This window comes from Plecotus auritus, assembly GCF_963455305.1.
Source record: "Plecotus auritus genome assembly, chromosome: 7".
NCBI classification, from domain to species: domain Eukaryota; kingdom Metazoa; phylum Chordata; class Mammalia; order Chiroptera; family Vespertilionidae; genus Plecotus; species Plecotus auritus.
Window position 1 is genome coordinate 122,547,259 of NC_137774.1, and position 23,093 is coordinate 122,570,351.

Here is a 23,093-nt window from a genome sequence, read left to right on the forward strand (position 1 = left end):
CCTCTCACCTTCCCAGAGGTAACCACTCTTCTGAATTTTGTTTTTTTTCTCTTGATTTTTCTTATAATTTCATCACCTAAATTGTGATACTAATAAATTGTTTTAGTTTAGTTTGTTTATGAACCCTATATAAATGGTATTATACTATATGTAGTCTCTGAGACTTGGTTATTTATTCAATATTGTTTTGGGAAAATTCGTCCATGTTTTTTAGTGCAGTTCTGGTTCATTCCTTTTCACAGCTATTACTCTTAATCTCTATTAATATACTATAGTATATATACCCTTCTACAATTAGAAACCAACCTTTTCTAGGTATAATAGCCAGACACTAAGATGGCCCCCAATGATCTATGCTTCTTAATATTATGCCTTTGTGTAGACTCCCTCCTACATTGAGTAGGGTTGCCCTCTGTGTCAGTAGAGTATTGAGAAAGTGATGATGAAACTTTTGTGGCTTTCCTGGTTCTATCTATATGGAGAAAGCCAGAAGCCATGTCATGGTGATACTCAAGCAGACCTATGAAGAAGCTCCTGTGCGGAGGTACTGAGTCTTCTAGCAACAATATTACCAATAATTCATCTGTATGAGTGAGCCATCTGTAGCTCCAATCAAGCCTTCACATGATTGTAGATCTTGTCAATATCTCTTGACTACAATCTCCTGAACCTGAGCCAGAACCTCCCTACTTAGCTGCTTCCAAATTTATAATTCACAGAAACTGAGAGGTTATAAATGTTTATTGTTTTTGGCAAATATATTTTGAGGTAACCTGTTATGCAGCTATCCTATATAATAAAAGAGTAATATGCAAATTAACCATCACTCCGCTACACCCACCAGCCACGTCCACCAGCCACGCCCACCAGCCAATCAGGAGCGAATAAGCAAATAAACCCAACCAAGGTGGCTATGGCCACAGAGAGCAGGAGGGAGGCTTGGGTTTCCCTGGCCATGGAGGAAGCCAAGCTTTCCGCCTGCCCTTGCTGGCCTAGGCCTCCACTCAAGGCTACAAAGTTTCAATGATAGAAGATACATAAAACAAACAGAAATGGTGGCAGCCACAGAGCTGGAGAGAGCAGGAGGCTAGGGTTGCCCCCGGTGATGGAGGAAGCCAAGCTTTCCACACACCCTGGCCGGCCCAGGCCTCCGCTTAAGGCTACAATGTTTCAATTATAGAAGATACATAAATCCCCCCAAAATGGCTGCCACCATGGAGCAAGCAGAAGGCTTGGCTCCGCTCCAGGCTACAAAGTTTCAATTATAGAAGATAAATAAACTCCAGATACCAGGGCCTCCGCTTGGGTCGCCAGGGGGCGTGGCCAGCCTGCAAACCACCACAGACCCCTCGCCCAGGCCACCTCACGCCCCAAGGGAACCTCCATCCTGACCTGGGACACCTTTCAGGGCAACCAGCTGGCCCCCACCCATGTACCAGGCCTCTATCCTATATAATAAAAGAGTAATACGCAGATTGACCATCACTCCAACACACCAGATGGCTGCCCCTATGTGGTCAAAGATCCTGCCCCCATGTGGACACAAGATGGCCATCACAAGATGGCCAGCAAGGGAGGGCAGTTGGGAGGGACCAGGCCTGCAAGGGAGGGCAGTTGGGGGCAATCAAGCATGCAGGGGAGGGCAGTTAGGGGTGACCATGCTGGCAGAGGAGGAAAGTTGGGGGGGACCAGGCCTGCAGGGGAGGGCAGTTGGCGGGGGGAACCCAGGCGTGCAGGGGAGAGCAGTTGGGGGGTACCAGGCCTGCAGGGGAGGGCAGTTAGGGGTGACCAGGCCTGCAGGGGAGGGCAGTTAGGGGCAAACAGGCTGGCAGGGGAGCAGTTAGGCATGAATCAGGCTGGCAGGGGTGTGGTTAGGGGGTGATGAGGCTGGCAGGCATAAGCGGTTAGGGTCAACCAGGAAGGCAGGCAGGCGAGCAGTTGGGAGCCAGCAGTCCTGGATTGTGAGAGGGATCCCAGATTGGAGAGGGTACAGGCTGGGCTGAGGGACACCCCCGCTCCCCCGTGCATGAATTTCGTGCACCGGGCCTCTAGTAAATAATAAATAAACTGGCTCTTTGATGATGTGAACATTTTGTAAACGTTTTTTATATCTGTCTTCAGATGTATATGTACAATACCGGGTAGTGGACCAAGATGTGAGATTGTTGGGTTGAAGATTATAAAAACGTTTAACTTGGAGATCTCATGCCAATTTTTCCAAAGTGGTTGTACTAATTTATATTTTGATGAGCAATGTGAATCAGAATCTCCATTCTACTTCATTCTTCTTAACTTTTGGCATTGTCAGGCTCTTTAATCTTGTCTATTCTGGTGAGTGTAAAATAATAGCTCATTACAGTTTTATTCCCTGCCCCAACATTAAAACAGTAGTCTCTTATATTTTCTCCTGAAAAGTTTAAAGTTTTGATTTTCACATTTATGTCCTTAATCCATCCCACTGCTGCCACCATATAATGTCAGTATATGGAGAGAGGTAGGTATTTAATTTTTTACCTATGTAGTTAAGCAGTTGTCCCAGTTATTGAAAAGTCCATCTTTTCCCCAGCATTATGTCAGTGTTGTCTGTGTCATATTAATCTGTTATGTGGATTTGTTTTGGAATTTCATTCTATTCTATTAGTCAGTTTGTTTATTCCAATACTAATGACATAGTGTCTTAATTACTGTCATATTTAGTAAAACAAGTCTTCCTATCATATTATTTTTCTTTAGGAGTGTCTTAGCTATTCTTGGCCATTCTTCTTCCATAGCATCTTCTTTAATAGCTTTTCAAGTTTTTGTGGGGGAAAAAAAAGTTGGGTTTGAGTGGAATTGCATTGACTCCATTTATCAACTAGAGGAAATTGTTATATTCACAGTATTGAATGTTTCTATCCATGAATGTGGTATATCTATGTATTTATGCATCTTTAATGTCTTTCAGTAACATTTTGTCATATTCTGCTTAAAGGTTTAACTTATCTTTTTATTAGACTTATTCTTACTATGTAAATTTTATTTTTTGTTATTATAAATTATCCTTTTAAAAACTTGTTTTATGACTTATAGTTGCTGGTATTTATAAATACACTTCATTATAAATACACTAAATTCTCTTTTTATTCCTAATGTAGTTAGAGATTTTTCTTATTTTTTTTAATTCTAGAAAATCTTCTTTTTTCATTTTTCTTGTTTTGTTGTTGATATTGTTTTAGTCATATCATCTTCAAATAATAACTTTGTTTTTGTATTTTCAATTTTTATACATTTTAATTTATTTTTCCTTATCTTATACTGACTTTAACCTCCAGAACAACTTTGACTAGAAGTGGTTAATAGTAAAGTGATAATGATGGGCATTCTTTTCTGGTACCTGATTTTAAAGAGAATCTTTTTAATATATTACCAAGAAGAGTTGTGTTACTGTATTTTTTTTTGAACCCTCTATCATGTTAAGGATTTTCCTTTTTATTCCTAGTTAGCTATGACTACTCTTCCAAAAATGAGTATCAAAGTTGAGTATCATGTTTTATCAAATACTTATTCTGCAAATACGGATGTTATTATGTTTTTTTCCTTTATGTTAATTTAATTTATAAAAATTTTAATTTTGTAATGTACTATTTTCTGGGTTTATTGTCAACAGATGGGTCTCTCTGGGGACTTTGAAGTGAAGTCTAGTTGTAAAATTCTTGACTCATGGCCATAGGAAGGGATTCTACCACCGTGTGCTTATGTAGACAGTAGTAACAAGAGCTATTTGGCATAGTGTGTTTAAGCTTAGATCTAGTAACATAAACGGCTTAATGTTTCACAAAGTGTCCTTGTGCTGACAACTGCAGTACCATAGAGTTAATTTCCTGTAATTAATCGTTTGGCTAAGTGATGGTTGTCTTCTGTGCTGAAAAACTATTTTGTGGGCCAGGAGGGTTCAGAGCTCTTTGCTTTTGAAATAAGAGATTTTGCTGCCTCAAATCCTTTGTTAATTTAGGCAAGGTATGAATTGTGTGTATTGTTTTCTGAATAAAGTAAATAACCACTGTAACTAATATGGTAGCTTAAACAGTTTCCTTGAAGTTTCAGATTCCTAATTCTCTCTTTTTAACATCAGATAATTGCAATATCACAGCAATATAGAGCCTCCTCAAATCTTTCTGAGTTCATCTCCTGTTAGTCCCAGGATGTGGGTATTGTTGAAATATTGGTACAAATATGAAATTCTAGAAAGCACTATCTTTTCATGAAGAATTGGGAAATTCTAGAAACCAAAAAGAAATTCATTCTGAAGGCACTTAAATAACATTCTCAGTTGTTAACATATTTAGGTAAAGTCAGGCTCCACAGATTTTCCCCTTAAATAAACAATAAGGAGTGCACAATCAGTAAACATTGGATATGAGTGGAGCTTAAATGACTTATGTGCAATATACTGTGGTCTTCATAAAGCTTAACTTTGTCTTTAAGCTTTATTGCTGGTGTTACTAGTATAACTTTCTGGGCTTAAGAGTAAATTGCTGATTATATGCTCAAGTTTTTCTTCATTTTTTTTCTATAGTAAATGGTAAGTTTCTCACTTTGAACTAATAAGTACAATGTGTGGGATCAGTTGAAATAATCAAAATAATAATAATAAAGCAGTTATTGCATATTTTAACCCTTGTAAGAAATTGGTTAAAAGTGGGGTACTATTAGATGGTATGTGGCCAAGGAATTAATTAAATCGTGACCAAATGAATCAGTACTTCTGACCAGATTTTCATTGGAAGATGTATACAAGTGATAATGATAGGCCAGGGAGGCAAATTACCATTGACACAGAATCCCTGAACTAGAACTCTAACCTGTTCTAGTTCAATGCAAAGAACTAGAACAGATTAGAATTGAAGTCTTTGATTTCCAAAAACTTTACATATAATGTTCACCTTGTATACCCAGGAAATAATGTGTTTGCTCCTAATGTCTAGGTAGAACAAGCCTAGGTGGTTGCCAGCCTCGCTCTGGTGAGCAGGATGGTAGGGACACTTGAATATAGAGTACTTTAAGTGAGTCTGCCTGAAACCACTTATCACAACTATTTCATGGAAGGAAAAGAGAAGAGTGAGTGAGATGATCAAGCCTCCTCCCTTTTGAGACTGTGTCTTGACCTTTAGCATTATAGCTATAGAGAAGAAGAGATGGTGAGAGAGCACCATTTAATACATAGAGGGACACTACAATGCAAATGTATCTCTAGGATTACTGGACTCATCACTTCAGATAGAAACCATTCTACTTTTGGTAATTATGAACATTTGCGTATAAGTTTTGGTGTGGACATGTGTTTTCATTTCTCTGGTATATATACCTAGACGTGGAATTACTGGGTCACATGGTAAATCTATGTATAACATTTTGAGGAGCTGGCAAACTGTTTTCTAAACTGGCTGCACCAGTTTACATTCCCACTAACGATGTCTGAGGCTTCCAGTTTCTCCATATTTTTACCAACACTTGTTACTGTCTTTCTTGTTTATAGCTATGCTGTAGGGTATGATAACATCTTTGATTTGCATTTTCCTAGCAACTAATGATATTGCACATATCTCTTTGGACATTTGCATATCTTTGGTGAAATGTGTTTTCATATTTTGCCATTTTTTAAACTAGGTTATTTGTCTTTTCTATAAATTTGACTTGGGATCCTTTTTTATTTTTTTGCCCAAACGATTTTCCTTTGGCTTGTTTTGACACCATGTGTGAAAGTTAATTTTCTGAAGTAAAAATTTTCTAGATGTAATTTACTTACAGGATATTTTTTCCTTACATGATATTCTTCTACTGTCCCCCCTTTTTTAATTTAAATATTAGGAGGCTTTTGGAAATTTTATACTGTAGTCTTGATAGCTTTTAAATTTTAATTTTTTGCACTAAAATATAACTGCTTTAGGTTCATTACATGTTATGACATTTTACCATGAGATGAACTACCAATAAAAATTTTAGTTAACACTTTAGGAACAGCTTTTTGTCCAGTACCATTAATTTTTCTAGAATATTAGCTTATTTCAATTAGCCAATTTAAATTAGTCTGAGAACTTGACTACTATTTTACTGTCAAATTCTATCAGCAATCTATTTTACCCTGTAAATATTAGTGGAAAGGATTATTTGCCTTATTGAGTAGGCCCTGAGCATTCCTGGTGCTAGGCTGGATTTAGATATCAAAAACCCACTTCCCCACACCATGGGTACAAGACAACTCAAACAAGTCTTGTTGCAGTGAGAGGGCAGCTGCTGTCGGCCAAGTCTCTGTCTGTTACCTGGGTCCCGATTTGAGCTGGGCATGGAAAGCGAAGCAGCCATGGGAGCAGGAGACCTCCCTCAGAAGGGGTAAGGGTTCAGGCCCCTGCAAAGTTGGGGGGGTGAGGGTCTGTGCCCCACCTCTGTTGACTCCCAAGTTCTCTCCTGATGGCCCCTCTGCAACTATGCCTGTCTTAGGTTGTTCCTTCCCTGAGGAATCTTACCCGTCTCTGGCTAACTCCATACCGTTCTCCACAGTGGCTGCACCAGTCTGAATTCCCACCAGCAGTGCACGAGGGTTCCTTTTTTTCTGCATCCTCACCAGCACTTGTCGGTTGTTGATTTGTTGATGATAGCCATTCTGACAGGTGTGAGATGGTACCGCATTGTTGTTTTGATTTGCATATCTCGGATAATTAGTGACTTGCCCTAGGAGTGGTATTGGTGAAGAAATTGCTTCAGCATATGTCTGAGATTACTCTGCCTGTGGATTCCTCTAGTATTTTTATGGTTTCCTGTCTTATGTTTAAGTCCTTTATCCATTTTGAGTTTATTTTTGTGTATGGTGTAAGTTGATGGTCTAGTTTCATTTTTTTTGCATGTATCTTTCCAATTTTCCCAACACCATTTATTGAAGAGAGTGTCTTGATTCCATTGTATGTTCATGCCTCATTTGTCAAATATTAATTGAGCATAGTGGTTTGTGTCGATATCTGGGTTCTATATTCTATTCCATTGGTCTATATATCTGTTCTTGTGCCACATCAGGCTGTTTTGAGAACAGTGGCTTTGTAATACAGCTTGAAAGGTGGTATTGAGATTCCACCTACTTTGTTCTTCTTTCTCAGGATTGCTGTGGTTATTCAGGGTTTTATTTTATTCCAGATGAATTTTTGGAGAGTTCTTTCTAGGTCTGTGAAATATGCCATTGGTATTTTAATGGGGAGTGCATTGAATCTGTGGAATGCTTTGGGTAGTATGGACATTTTAATGATGTTGATTCTACCAATCCATGAACGTGGAATGTTCTTCCATCTGTTTACGTCTTCCTCTATCTCTTTATTCAGTGTCCTGTAGTTTTCCATGTATAGATCTTTTACCTCCTTATTTAAGTTTACTCCTAGGTATCTTACTTTTTTTGGTGTGATGGTAAATGGGATTGCTTTTTTAGTCTTTCTGTAAGTTCACTATTGGTGTATAGAAATGCCATAGATTTCTTGGCATTAATTTTGTATCCTGCTACATTGCTAAATTCATTTATTAAGTCTAATAGTTTTTTGATGGAGTCTTTTGGGTTTTTTATGTACAATATCATGTCATCTGCAAATAAGGACAGCTTTACTTCTTCTTTTCCAATTTGGATGCCTTTTATTTCTTCTTCTTGTCTAATTGCAATGGCTAATACTTCCAGTACTATGTCAAACAGGTGTGGTGAGAGTGGGCATCCCTGTCTTGTTCTTGTTCTTAGGGGAAATGGTTTTAGTTTTTGCCCATTGAGTATGATGTTGGCTTTGGGTTTATCATATATGGCTTTTATTATGTTGAGGTATGATGCTTCTATTCCCACCTTACTGAGAGTTTTTATCAATAAAGGGTGTTGGATTTTGTCAAGTGCTTTTTCTGCATCAATTGATATGACTATGTGATTTTTATCTCTCAATTTGTTTATGTGATGTATCACGTTTATTGATTTGCGGATATTGTACCATCCTTGCATCCCTGGGATAAATCCTACTTGGTCATGGTGTATGATCTTTCTGATGTAGTGCTGGATCCGATTTGCTAGAATTTTTTTGAGGATTTTGGCATCTATGTTCATGAGGGATATTGGCCTGTAATTCTCTTTCATTGTGTCTTTATCTGGTTTTGGTATTAGAGTGATGCTGGCTTCATAGAAGGAGCTTGGAAGCCAGCTTGAGCCTTCCTCTTGAATTTTTTGGAATAGTCTGAGGAGGATAGGTTTTAGTTCTTCCTTGAATGTTTGGTAAAACTCCCCTGTGAAGCTATCTGGCCCCGGGCTTTTGTTTGCTGAAAGCTTTTTGATGACTGCTTCAATTTCTTCCATAGTTATTGGACTATTGAGATGTTTAGATTCTTCCTGATTGAGTTTTGGAAGGTTATATTTTTCTAGGAATATGTCCATTTCCTCCAGGTTGTCCAGTTTTTTGGAATAGGGTTGTTCATAGTATTTTTTAACAATCCTTTGTATTTCGGTGTGGTCTGTTGTTATTTCATCTCTTTCATTTCTGATTTTGTTTATTTGGGTACTCTATCTTTGCTTCTTGGTGAGCCTGGCTAGAGGTTCATCAATCTTGTTTATCCTTTCAAAGAACCAGCTCTTGGTTTTGTTGATCTTTTGTATTGTTTTTTGGTCTCTATGTCATTTATCTCTGCCCTGATCTTTATTATTTCCTTCCTTCTGCTTACACTGGGCTTTTCTTGTTTCTCTCTTTCTAACTCTTTGAGTTGTAGGGTTAAGTAATTTATTACCATTGTTTCTTGTTTTTTTTGCAGTAGGCTTGTAGAGCTGTGAACTTCCCTGTCAAGATTGCTTTTTCTGTGTTCCATAGATTTTGGATTGTTGTGTGTTCATTGTCGTTTGTTGCCATGATATTTTTTATTTCTTCTTTGATCTCTCTGGTAACCCAGTCATTGTTAATAGCATGCTATTTAGTCTCCATGTGTTTGATTTTTTTGGATTGTTTTTATTGTAGTTGATTTCCAGTTTTATGCCACTGTGATCTGTGAAGATGCTTGATATGATTTCTATCTTCTTAAATTTTAAGAGACTTTGCGTATGACCCAACATATGTTCTATCTTTGAAAATGACCCATGTGCACTTGAGCAGAATGTATATTCTGTGGCTTTGGGGTGAAATGTTCTGAAGATGTCAATTAATTCCATCCGGTCTAGTCAGTCATTTAGGATTGATGTTTCTTTGCTGATGTTTTGTTTAGAGGATTTGTCCAATGGTGATAGTGGGGTATTAAAGTCTCCTACTATGATTGTATTGCTGTCAATCTCTTCCTTGATATCCTCCAGGAGTTTTTTTTATGTATTTGGGTGCTCCTGTATTGGGTGCATATATGTTTACCAGAGTTATTTCTTCTTGTTGGATTGCTCCCTTTAGTATTATGAAGTGGCCTTCCTTATCTCTTTTTATGTCCTTCATTTTGAAATCTAATTTATCAGATATAAGTATTGGTACCCCAGCTTTTTTTTCATTTCCATTCGCCTGAAAAACCTTTTTCCATCCCTTCACCCTCAGTCTGTGTGCGTCTTTTTTTCTGAGGTGGTTTTCTTGTAGACGGCAGATATATGGGTCGTGTTTTCTTATCCAATCCGTTACCCTATATCTTTTGATTGGGACATTTAATCCATTTACATATAAAGTTATTATTGATAGGTACTTGTTTGTTGCCATTTTTATCCTTTTCCCCTGTGTTCCTTCTTCTCTTCCAATTTTTTTTTTTTTTTTTTTACAGACGACCCTTTAGCATTTCTTGCATTGCTGGTTTGGTGATAATAAACTCCCTTAGTCCTTTTTTGTCGGTGAAGCTCCTGATTCCACCTTCAATTTTGATTGATAGCCTTGTTGGGTACAGTATTCTTGGATTCAGACCCTTCCTTTGCATGACTTTGTATATTTTATTCCATTCCCTTCTGGCCTGATGTGTTTCTGTTGAGAAATCAGTTGCTAGCCTGATGGGGGATCCTTTGTAGGTAACTTTCTGTCTCTCTCTTGCTGCTTTTAATATTCTTACTTTGTTTTTGGTGTTTGCCAATTTAATTATAATGTGCCTTGGTGTTGGTCTTTTGGGGTTCATTTTGCTTGGGACTCTGTGAGCTTCTTGGATTTGTGTGGGTTTTTTCTTGCGTATATCAGGGAAGATTTCTGTCATTATTTCTTCAAACAGGTTTTCTATTCCTTGATCAGTTTCCTCTTCTTTTGGCACCTGTATTATGCGGATGTTGTTTTCTTTCGTGCTGTCCCAAAGTTCCCTTAGGTCAGTGGTTGGCAAACTCTAGTCAAGAGAACGGCAAACCATGACTCGCAAGCCACAGTTTGCCGACCACTGCCTTATTCTCTCCTCCTGCTTTAAAATTTTTTTTTTCTTGAAGCTGCTCTATTTGGGTATTTTTTCCTACTTTGTCTTCTAGCTCACTGATGTGGTCCTCTGCTTCTTCTAGTATACTCTTGATGCTTTCTATTTTGTTATTTTCAGCAGCGATGTCATTTTTCATTTCTTCTTGGTTCTTCTTCATTTCCTCTTGGTTCTTACACATATTGTCGAATTTGTCTTCCATTCTTTTCATCCACCTTATGACCATTTCTCTGAATTCTTTCTCTGACAGGTTCCTTGCCTCCATTTCGTTTACTTCCTTTTCTGGTGATGCCTCCTTTTTTTTCATATCTGGGCTTTTTCTTTGTCTCCCCATGATCTCTCTTCTCCAGGTGTCTGGTTATGTAGTTCTCTCTCTCCTTTCTGTGAGGGAGTGTAGAGCTCCTCTGAATCCGCGTGCTTGCGCCACTTGGTGGCCGATGTTCTCAGGTTCGCAGCTGTTCGGTGGGTGCTCTATCTAGGGCTTTTCAGGTTTCCAATAACATCCACTTTCCCCTTCAAGATGGCGCAGTCTCCGCGTCCGATCCGGTCACTCCAGGAGGGAACCCAGCAGCAGTGGGGGCTGCCTAGTCAGGGGAGCCCTGTCTAGCAGTCCCCCACAGTCTCTTGAAGTATAGCTGTCCCTCAACTCACCAACAAACACTCCCAGTGCGACCACACACTCTCCCTTTGTTTTCTCACTCACACACTATCTTGCAATCTGCCTTCCCATCGGCAGCCATCTTCTTTCTGAGCATGTTTTCTTTTTGAGAATTATTTTTTCCTCAGCCTTTGCTCTGCTGTTTCTGTTCCATATTATGTAAATGTCATAAAAGAGTACTTAAATTATCTTTTCTTGGGGCAAACGATTGAAAAACAGATAATTGTCTTAAGAATTATCTTAACCCTTGTTTAATTTCTTAACTTCACTTATAGCATTATCTTGCAGATATTCTAAAATCGTTGTATTTGATATTCCTTAACTGTTGACTCTTTCTTTTAGATGCTTTGGTTACAAAGTATTGTCAGGAATGATGGGTAGTAATTTATTTTATTTTTTTATATATTTTATTGATTTTTTACAGAGAGGAAGTAAGAGGGATAGAGAGTTAGAAACATCGATGAGAGAGAAACATCGATTAGCTGCCTCCTGCACACCTACTGGGGATGTGCCCGCAACCAAGTTACGTGCCCTTGACAGGAATTGAACCTGGGACCTTTCAGTCCGCAGGCCGACGCTCTATCCACTGAGCCAAACCGGTTTTGGCAGTAGTAATTTTTATTAATCTGAATTCTGAATAGCAAACCAAGTAGACTAAGAGAATTTTAGTTGATATAATTAGCTATCTCCAACTTTCTCTAACTTCAAATTATAATACTCACTGATAATATAAATTAGTACTTCCAAGTTGCTCAAAATTCAAATTATAATACTCACTGATAATATAAATTAGTACATGAGAGTGAAAATAAAAATACTGGAATTTTTAGTTTTTCTTGTTAAAGTTGAGTAATTTGACTCTACCATGATGGTGGTATAGAAGGAGCTTAAAACAAAGTGTGAGAAGACTAAAGTTGGAATCTCAACCACCCCTTACCATCTGGGTTGCCTTAACAAGGCTACTTAGCTTCTCAATGCCCAGGATGCCACATCTCTGTAAAATACAGATATGTCAACTATGACTTGCCTTCTTAGTTGTGATGACCTAATAAGATAACAGGTATGAAAGGACTTGGTGACTTTGTGGCCAACATGTGCGTATAGGAGATAGTTGGGAACCGTGTTCTTTGGACATAACTTTAATATAAATGAAGATGGAACTCATATACTTGAACCTTTTCCAGATATACATTTCATGAGTGGAAAGGAATTTGAACAAATTATATCATAACTAATTTAAATTTAATTACGTTTATCTTCAATATAATCTTGGAATCCTGTCAACTCAACAGGTATTGTGGGACTTTATTATTTGTTCATTAATTTCATTCAAATGTTGCACATCAAGAGTTTCTCATTCCTATAAATTGGACTTATTTGTATATCCTTATAGTTTGAGCACAAATTAATTGGAGCCTAATTCGTTTTGATTTTTGTGGATTACAAATATTTGTAAAGGAATTTATGGTTTGCACAATGTTTTTATGTTTATTCTTTTATATAATCTTCATAATCGTCCTATAAAAGGGAAGTGTGTTTTGTTGTTGTTCCCATTACTAGTTGAGACTTTCTCCAAGTCATTCACCTACCAGATGGTAGAATTGAGATTTAAAAAAAAAAGAACACCACTTTTTTTTTCTTTCATTTCAAACATACTATATCAAATTGCTTGGGAAACTAAGGAATTATTTTAGATAGACTTGGGTTGGAACCAGGTATTTCTATTCTGAGCCAAATCTCAATCTAAACATAGATTACATTTGCTATAGAAGCTACTGTTTTCTATGCACCAAAGGCCCATTTTACCCTGGCCTTTTTCTTCCTGGTCTGTTCTAGCCTGATTCCCTTATTCTCCAGCCTCTTCCCCAGTGCCCATATGTCTGTACACACACACACACACACACACACACACACACTCACACACACACACACACACTCTTTCTCTCTCTCTCTCCAAAACATATATTTTTGCCCAGGAGCCTCAGAACTATCCTAACATATAAAAACCCTGGGTCCGTCACATCCAAAATGACTGGAGGCTCAACCAACTGGAAGTCAGTCCTGTAGTCAGCGCTGGGTTGCCGTGGAGATCCAGCATTGACTGCTACGGCTGTAGGCGCAGTGACCCAGCACTGACTGCTGAGGGGGCTGCAACTCAGGCCCGGAGAGAGGCCTAAAGAGAGAAGCAGGGTCTGATCCGTAGCTTCTGTGGCAGCTGTTTATGAGCACTTGCCTCTCTCTTTCTCTCTCAGCCTGGCTGGCAGCTGTGCCTCCATTTCTCTCCAGGCCTCCACCGGGGCTGCTGATTAGCACCACCTTTCTGATCAAGCCACATTGATAGGGCCAGAGACGCTGTCTGGCATAGAAACCAACCAATCAGAACCAAATCCAGGTGAACTGTGAGGATCCAATGGCTGCCTAGGAGGTGGAGCTTTTAATGCTGACTGGCATAAAAACCGACCAATCAGAACCAAATTGGCCGGCAGAAGAGGGCAGTTGGGGGTGAGATTATGCCTGCAGGGGAGGGCAGTTGGGGCGTGATCAGGCCGGCAGGGTAGGGCAGTTAGGTGTAATCAGGCAGGCAGAGGCAGTTAGGGGTGATAAGGCCGGTAGGGAAGGGCATTTGGGGGCGAGATCAGGCTGGCAGGGGAGGGCAGTTGGGGGTGATCAGGCCTACAAGGGAGAGCAGTTGGGGGCGAGATCATGCAGGGGAGGGCCGTTGGGGGCGAGATCAGTCCGGCAGGGGAGGGCAGTTGGGGGCAACCAGGCCAGCAGGCGAGGGCAGTTGGGGGGACCAGGCCTGCAGGGGAGGGCAGTTGGGGGCCATCAGGTCAGCAGGGGAGGGCAATTGGAGGTGAGATCAGGCTGACGGGGGAGGGCAGTTGGGGGCGAGATCAGGTCGGCAGGGAAGCGCAGTTGGGGGTGACCAGGCCGGCAGGGTAGGGAGGGCAATTGGGGGCAATCGGGCTGGCAGGGGAGCAGTTAGGTGTTAATCAGGCCAGCAGGGGAGCAGTTAGGGGGTGATCAGGCTGGCAAGCAGAAGCGGTTAGGGGCAGTCAGGCAGGCAGGCAGGCGAGCGGTTAGGAGCCAGCAGTCCCGGATTGTGGGAGGGATGTCCCAGATTGGAGAGGGTGCAGGATGGGCTGAGGGGTAACCCCACTCCAGTGCATGAATTTCGTGCACCAGGCCTCTAATAAGCTATAATAATATATACACAATATAAACACTAATCCTGGGAGTATTCTGAGCCAACCTTTGCAGTTTTTGAGTAACCTGGATATTTGGATGGGTCTTTTGGTTCCTCACGAATCTCTGGTACCAATTCACATATTGTACTCTTAATTGCAAGTAGGCTATTGTGAACTGGACTTCCAGAGTCTGACTTAGTGAACAAAGATTCTTTGGGACCAAACCAGCTCCAGGAGTTCCAGGAATTAACCCAGTTTTATTTCTCTTGTGATACATTTTGCACATTCATCTTTGCTTTTAGAATGTGAGGTGGAAAAGCCTTCTCTTGCAAAAATTATCTATATCTAGTTCCATTTATACTTGCCTAAAAGCAAACAGACATAAAACTAAGGCTTCTGTGTATTTTTCTGTACATTTTGTAAGTGCTCAGGCCATATTTTGAGCAAACAGGACAATAAGAAATATTCTACTGTTTCATGTTTTGAAATACTGGCTCGATAAAGATTACACATGACAAGTTACTTACAGCTTTATATGTACTGGGTTCTCTGTTGGAATCATAGAAGGGAAGAAGATATGATAATTGCTTTGTGTAGTTCACAGAATGAAATCGCAAACTGAGGTGTTTTGAATCTAGTTTATACTGTAACATTTCTAGGAGACCATATCTAAACAGCAGTGGTTATCATGAAGTATACAACATGTCAGCTGTGTCCAAATTCATATCAGTAAAAACCTTCCACCACTTTATTCCGTATAACCTAACCTCCATCAGATAATACTAAATAAACTATGTCGAGTGCACATATTAATATATATCAAATGTATCAAACAGCTTCCTGGCTGCATTTTCCTGTAGTGTTTATCTGTGGTCATGCAGGTTATAGCTCTGAATTTTTATTAGGAAAACGAAATTGAGGATTTTAAATGTCCCTGATTTAATTTCACCAGCTGTGCCACAGCCATGGAAAATAACTGGAGAGGGTAAAAATGTAACAGTAAATAAGAGAGCAACAGAGCTCTTCTTTTTCATGGCACCTTGGAGGCTGCTGGCTGCTTCAGGATGAAGCTCAAGATCTCTTTCCCAGCCACTGGCTGCCAGAAACTCATTGAAGTGGGCAATGAACGCAAACTTCGTACCTTTTATGTGAAGCGTCTGGCCATAGAAGTTGCTGCTGATGTTCTGAGTGAAGAATGGAAGGGTTATTTGGTTCAAATCAGTGGTGGGAACGACAAACAAGGTTTCCCCATGAAGCTGGGTGTCTTGACCCATGGCCGAGTCCACCTGCTGCTGAGTAAGGGGCAATCCTGTTACAGACCAAGGAGAACTGGAGAGAGAAAACGAAAATCTGTTCGGGGTTGCATTGTGGATGTCAATCTCAGTGTTCTCAACTTGGTCATTGTAAAGAAAAGGGGAGGAAGATATTCCTGGTCTCACTGTGCCTTGTCACCTGGGGCCCAAAAGAGCTAGCAGTATCCGCAAACTTTTCAGTCTCTCTAAAGAAGATGATGTCCGCAAATATGTTGTGAGAAAGCCTCAAGAAACTTAGGACTAAAGCACCAAAGATTCAAAGTCTTGTTACTCCACATGTTCACCCATACAAATGCAGATGTATTGCTCTGAAGAAACAACGTGCTAAGAAAAACAAGGAAGAGGCCACAGAATATGCTAAACTTTTGGCTAAGAGAATGAAGGAGGCCAAAGAGAAACGCTAGGAACAGATTGCGAAGAGACTTAGACTGTCCTCTCTGAGAGCTTCTACCTCTAAATCTGAGTCCCGTCAGAAATGAGGTTTTGTAATTAACAAATAAAGGAGAGCAAATATCAGAGAGAGAGAGAGAGAGAGAGAGAGAGAGAGAGAGAGAGAGAGCGAACAACAGACAAGTGGCTTTTGCTTTATACTTACCTGCTTTGCATCTGCTGCTGTAAGGTTTAGGGCAGGCGTCCTCAAACTATGGCCCGCGTGCCACATGCGGCCCGCCGAGGACATTTATCCGGCCCGCCGGGTGCCGCTGCCTGTCCTGCTTACTGTGTTTCCTCGAAAATAAGACAGTGTCTTATATTAATTTTTGCCCCCAAAGACACGCTAGGTCTTATTTTCAGGGGATGTCTTATTTTTCCATGAAGAAGAATACGGTACACATTTATTGTTAAATGAAAATAAAGGAAATTTATTACCTGTATACGGTACGGTAGTACGGTAGTTGTCAACACAAACCAGACAAACTGTGAATCCTACAGTATCAAGAATTTACTCATTTATTCAATGACAATCATGTCATCATCTTCTGGAACATCATCATAACAATCCAGTTCCTGAATTTCCTGGTGAATTTCTTGTGACTCCATTTCTTTCAGAATCAGTGGACCAAATCTCTCATGTTTAGCACTAGCACTGTGTTTAAATGCGTACTTCTTGTCAAGGTAGCCTGTTCGCAGTGCATTTGCAATGCAACTGTCAGTGATTTTCTCCCATGAATTCTTCACCCAAGTAACAACTTCTTGCAGTTTAGTTTCACAAAGTTTCCACGCTGATTTCTCTCCATTCTATTTTCAATGTAGTCATTAATTTCCATGCGCAAATTGTCTTTGAATGCCTTGTTTATTGCAATATCAAGAGTCTGGAGATAGGCCGTCATTCCTGAGGGAATCATTATCTGATCTATTTTTCTTTCGTGAAGAAATGTCTTCACGTCTTTAGCGCGGTGAGTGCTGGCTGCATCCCAGACTAGCAGACCTCTTTGGCTCCCTCGCATAACAAGCGGAAGCATTAAATCGACCCACTTCCTCATAACTGCTTGTGTGGCCCAGGCTTTTTTAGTTTCAAGAATAAAAACGCCCAAAACACGTTCAATCTTTTCCTTCTTGCCCTTAGAAATGATTAAAGGTGGGATTTTAGTGCCATCCAGACGAATTGCCAAAATACAGGAAACACGTGCACTTTCGTAAGCAGTGGAGGGAATGTACGCTAAGGAGGCACCCCGCTGTTCAATTGTTGTTTGAGATGATTGGCCCATAAACACTGCAGTTTCATCCATAGCAATCATGTTGGAAAGATTGTATTTAGAGAAGTCAGCATCATCAATGAAGGACTTGAATGCAAGTGCTCGCTTAATAACTTGAGTATCTTCCAACCTAAACAATGTTGTAGATCTTCTTAAAGACAGTTCACTTCGCTGAAGGAAATTATCCAGCCAGTGTTGTGATGCTTTGAAGTCTTCGGGGGCTGTCAAACTGTGGTGCCATTGCAAGGGCAAATTCTTGAATCTGAGCCCTATTCACAACCAAAGCCTTTGCTCTCCTGTCAACAACCCATTCACAGATCAGGTCTTCCAGCTTGGAAAATAATGGTTGCCGACCTGATCCACACTTGCGCGTTTTAGCATTTCCCTTGTCCACTTGTTCAATGAGGTTACCATACTCTGCTCGCCATTTTCGGACCAATCGGATACTCAATATCTTCTCTTTGCAGAAAGCAGTAAGATTTTGGCCCCAAGAGTCTTCCACGATTCCTTTCTTGTACTCCACGGAGTAGCTTTTTCTTTTTGCGCTCATTTCTAGGGGTAAACAAAAAGGAATTGGGGTATCAAGGTGGGGGGAGGGGGATCACTCAAAATGACACAGGGGGGATCAGAGGGGGGAATCAAAATGGCACAGGAGAATCAGAGGGAGGATTACCATTTTAGTAACCCCTTTTGATCCTCCTGTGTCATTTTGATTGCCCCCTCTGATCCTCCTGTGTCATTTTGATTGCCTCCTCTGATCCTCCTGTGTCATTTTAAGTGATCCCCCTGCCCCCACCCCTGTGCCACTGAACACCTTCACCAGACATCCCCCCTACCCCTTTATCAGACATTTACCCCCTGGGGTCTGCCTGGGGACTGTCACTGGGCTTGCTGGGGCCTGGATCTGGGCTGGAGCAGGGTCTGCCACTGACTGAGAACCTTCAGTCATCATGAAGGCGGCCGCGAGCATCAGGTAGTGTCACCAGAGACAGACCAGCACTCACCACCTTCGCCGCGTCCCGTCCGCTCTAATCCTCCTGTTCTTCTACATGCATCTGCGAAAGTCTCCTCCTCTCTTCCGCCCCGCGCTCACCGCTCACTCCGACCTCCGCTCCGCCTCCACACAGCAGTGACGTCAGGACTCCGTGTAACGTCACTGGTTGCTAGACGCCAGTCGGGGTGGCCCTAGCGACCAGTTTATGGTAAATTAATTTTCATTCTGAGACAGAGCCTGGGGGCCTTATTTTCGGGGGGTGCCTTATATTTCACTCAGAAGGAAACCTGTAAGTAGGTCTTATTTTCAGGGAAACACGGTAGCAGGTGACTCGTCCCAGGCCCACAGTGGGCATAGGAGTTTGGTCATAGTTTTTTTTTTTAGACTATAGTCCGGCCCTCCAACGGTCTGAGGGACAGTGAACTGGCCCCCTGTTTAAAAAGTTTGAGGACCCCTGGTTTAGGGTCTCAGGTAGTAATTAGTCTCCTGACTTATGTATCATCACTTCAATGAGTTGCAGCGTGTATTTTCAGTTATTCTCCTATAGAATAAGAATATAATTGTTAGTTAATGTTTAATCTTGGGAATCTTGAAAGTGATTCTTTAAAATGTGAATCCTTCCTCCTATCTTTTACAATTATTCATTGAGCTCCAAATATGCCAGACATTGTGCTAGGGACCTGACCTCATGGAGATTGAAGTCTACAGAGGGAATGAATGTGTTAGTCAACATTGTGGAGTGTTTAGAGCTTTTAAAAAGCCTTGTTGAGGTATAATGGACATATAGCATTGTGTAAGTTTAAGGTTCACAGTATGCTGATTTGATGGCACTATCTTTGCAAAATGATTAGCACAATTAAGGTTAGTTAACACATCCCTCACCTAACATAGTTACCTTTGTGTGTGGTGAGAACTTCTAAGATCTACTCTCTTTAAAGTATACAATACAGTATTAACTATAGTCACCATGCTGTCCATAGCTCCCCGGAACTCTAAAATACAAATCTTGAAAAGGACTCTAGCATCAAAAATATTTTATAATTTCACTTTTGTTTAAATGGTCACAATGAAATAATTGTATAAATTGTTCTGTTTAGAAATCAGGCATGTTGAGGCTAGTGAAAAATAACTGAACAGTTTATATTTAGAAGAAATACTGTATTAGCAGAGTGATAGAGTAAAAATGCAAGTCCCTTGTAGATAGTTAATTTAGTTGTGGAATTGCTAGCAAAGAGCACGATGTAGAATCTTTCATTATGAACATTTCTCTTTAATTTGTATAATGAGTCACTGGTGAAATGTACACAGACTTGTGGAACTTTTAACCGATAAGACTAACTCTCAGATATAAATAGCCCTTACAATATTGCTTTTTTATAATGATGTTTAACTGTAAGTCTAAGGCTCAGATATTTTACTTGTGGTTGTGGACGAAAGGAGCCACATGCTAACCTGACAAGCTCAGGGGAGGCCTGCGTGGCAGTCTTGCAAATGCAGAGACCTAAAGTAACCACAAAAGATGGTTTGAAAATTAAATATTTAACTACAAACAGGTTATAGTGGGTAGTCATGTCCTAGGCTGATATTTCCCCTGACAAAGATCAACTTAGATCTTTACTGAGCCCATTTGCCTTTTTGCCTCTAAGATAAAATATCTGTGAGATGTCTGGGTAACTTGTAACTTCCTTTTTAGCCAGACCCCTCAGGGCCCAACAGATGGCACCGGGACATTCCCTTATTGTTATTGTTATCAAGTTAATTGTCAACTGTTAATTACGTTAAAGTATCCTGTATCCATCTCTATAAAAGAAGCACACGTCCATCATTTCACTTTTTACCCTATCCCAGACGTTTCCCCACTCTGTTTTATCCTACCTCTCTAATCTATCACCAATGAATTTCATGTAACTCACCTACGTCCCTTTCCTTAGATTGCAATGTATAAATACAGATGTAACCCTCCATTCTCCGGAGCATTGTCTCAATTCGTTGAGGTTCTGCTTCCTGGCATATGTCCACAGTTTGGCTCAAATAAACTCACAAAAATTCTTTACTGGTTTAAATGGTTTTTTTTTTTCGTTAACATGGTTATTTGGCAGTTTGATTTGGCAGCTAGAGAGTAAGTCCCCACTTGGGCCATGGCCATGGCCATGTCTTATTTGACTAACCATTTGCACCCTCATACCTTGTAAATTTCCCATCCTATAGACTAGAATATGTTCCTTACGAAAATATAGACACATTTTATTCATATAGAACTTACAGAATTTTAAGTATTCACAGCAGAAAAATACTTTCATGTTAAGTAAAAAAACTTTCTCAGTCAAAAATAGTCTTACATTCATTCTTGTTATTGCTACACTCTGCTAACTATGAATATGACTCAGTTTTTAAATTTAATTATAAAATGTACCATTGAATGGAAATGGGGGTTTGCTTAGTGGTAGTAAATCAATTGGGTTCCTCAATCAGAGGAATATTCAGTCTTATTTTATTATTGTCATGAATGTATTTTTATATGATTTTATTAACAGTTATGGATTGACTAAATTAGTTTAATTTTTCTATTGTATGTGTTGCAGTTTCTTCTTTTAATTTAGTAATACTGGATTGTTCTTTTTTACTGTTCACGGAAACCCTGGGAAAAGCTATCTATAGTTTAAGTGCAAAATTAGACTTTGATAAATCATAATTTTATATTATTATTGTTCACTGGACTGCCATTTGTAGATTATGGTTTCCAGACATTGAATGTAATATAGTTTCATTTTTTAAAAATTAAATTTATTGGGGTAATAAGATTAACCAAATTTATTGGTTATTAAGATTATATAGGTTTTAAGTGTCAATTTCTATGACACATGATCTGTATATTCCATTGTGTGCCCACCACCCAAAGTCAAATCATCTTCCATCACCATGTATTTGGTCTCCTTTTCTCTTTCCTACCTACCCTTTTACCCCCCTTCCCTCTGGTAACCACCATTTTGTTGTCCATCTATGAGTTCCAGTTTTATATCCCACATATGAGTGAAATCATATGGTTCTTAACCTTTTCTGACTGACTTATATTGCTTAGCCTAATATTCTCAAGGTCCATTCATGTTGTTGCAAATGGCAGTATTTCATCTTTTCTTATGGTTGGGTAGTACTCCAATGTATATCTGTACCACATCTTCTTTATCCAGTCCTCTATCGCAGGACACTTTAGTTTCCATAGTTTCATTATTAAAAGGGCTATTTTTTTTCCTTTTAGAGTTGTTTTTTAATTACATTAGATTTAATTTATAGCTACTTTTTGTATTTATGTATTTTTCTCCTTTTGACTATCTGCATTTTCCAGGAGAAGACATTCTGACCTTATAGATAGCATATGCTTACAATTTATCTTAAAAGTAAGTTAGTTTTTGAAACTACTTGGAGATATTTTTAAATCTATATATATAAAAGCCCTAGTGACTGAACGACTGGTTGACAAGTCACTATGATGTGCACTGACCACCAGGGGGAAGATGCTCAACGCAGAGCTGCCCCCTGGTGGTCAGTGCACTCCCAAAGCCAACTTCCTGTGGCCCCTCCTCCCACCGGCCAACCTCCTGTGGCCCTGATTGCTGGTCAGGCCGAGGGACCCCACCTGTGCACGAGTTCATGCACCGTGCCTCTAGTTAGATAATAAAGAACTAAAAATAGTAAGTTTAGCTAAGTTCAGTTCAGCAACATTAGGTATCTGTATGTACTATCTGGTATTGTGTTTTGTGACATGAGAGATATAATGATGAAAAAACTTGATACCTGGTGCTTATAATCTTTTAGCTGACCTAGACAAATATATAAATAACTACAGTGCAAGGCAGCCTTTGATGAGGATATAGTATAGACATCAACAAAGTACAGTGGAAAATCAGGATAGAGAGATTAATCTCGACTGGGAGGATCAAGGAAGTTCTCATGGAGTAGGCAGGATTGAGTAGAGCTTAATTTATTGCTTTCATTCATTCTAGACTGTCTTCTGAAGATTGATGTCTATTTCCTTGAGCTCTTTAATTTTGTGCCCAATTTGGATAAGCATGGCACAAATCCAGCAGGGAGGTCCAGATGAAAAAGAAAAGACTACAGCATTGAAAGGTACACACTTAAATTGCTTTTTTAGGATATTTTCATTGTGCCTGATGAAGGTATAGGAATATTTAGGTGACCTGCTGTTTATTTCAATTCTAAAATAAAAACAGTACTTAATCTATTTGTAATTATTTGTGTCCCTACAGCAACTATTTTAGTGTCTGAGATATAGTCTGTACTCAGCAAATAAATCATAGAATCATGTAATTTTACAGTCAGAATTCTTAATGTTTTCTTATTCGAGGCCATATAAATTTATGGTAAAACTAACACTATAGGTAGTGCCGTTATCATATTTTTGTTGTTCTTGATGTCATACTAATTTAGAATAGTGATCTGCCTAATCCTGCATTTTATCTTTGTGGCATTGGCATGTGGCATATATTATGAGAGGCCCTTCATGTTAACATCTCAGAAGGAATCTGCCTTAGACATTTTTTGGAATTTTTGAGTTCTAGACTTAAAAAAACAAACAAACCTGCTATCTAAAATAATTTTACCTCTAAAAGAAGTATTCATTATGGACCTGTAAGTTTTCTTTATTTTCATATATTTCAGTCTCACTGTCTAGTGACTTGCCCAAGATCAGATTATCTAAGTAACTTGTGCAAGGTCTCACAGTTACTTTGGTAGTAGAAAAAATATATTTTGGGTTTTTTAAATGTTGAGATGCCAACTATGCCAGCTGATAAAATTCTCTTTTGTGGGAATGGCTGGGGTGGGAGGTGGTGGTGGTGGTGG

The 23,093-nt window shown here is 39.6% G+C and overlaps 1 protein-coding gene and 1 pseudogene across 8 annotated transcripts in view; both read left to right on the top strand.

Annotated features, from left to right (window-relative positions):
* Positions 1 to 23,093, top strand: part of ARB2A (ARB2 cotranscriptional regulator A) — a 415,332-nt gene that overhangs the window by 28,617 nt on the left and 363,622 nt on the right. For 5 of the 7 annotated variants that reach the window (XM_080678355.1, XM_080678359.1, XM_080678360.1 and 2 more), the window contains one exon: positions 22,235 to 22,358. The exons of the other annotated variants lie outside the window; for them this stretch is intronic. In XM_080678355.1, the coding sequence (XP_080534481.1) occupies positions 22,253 to 22,358 (106 nt within the window). In that variant the 5' untranslated portion in view covers positions 22,235 to 22,252. The remainder of the gene's footprint in view (positions 1 to 22,234; positions 22,359 to 23,093) is intronic. 7 annotated transcript variants of the gene reach the window in all.
* LOC308254258 (small ribosomal subunit protein eS6-like) lies at positions 15,282 to 16,024 on the top strand (annotated as a pseudogene). Its single transcript has one exon. The product of its transcript is annotated as a small ribosomal subunit protein eS6-like (transcript).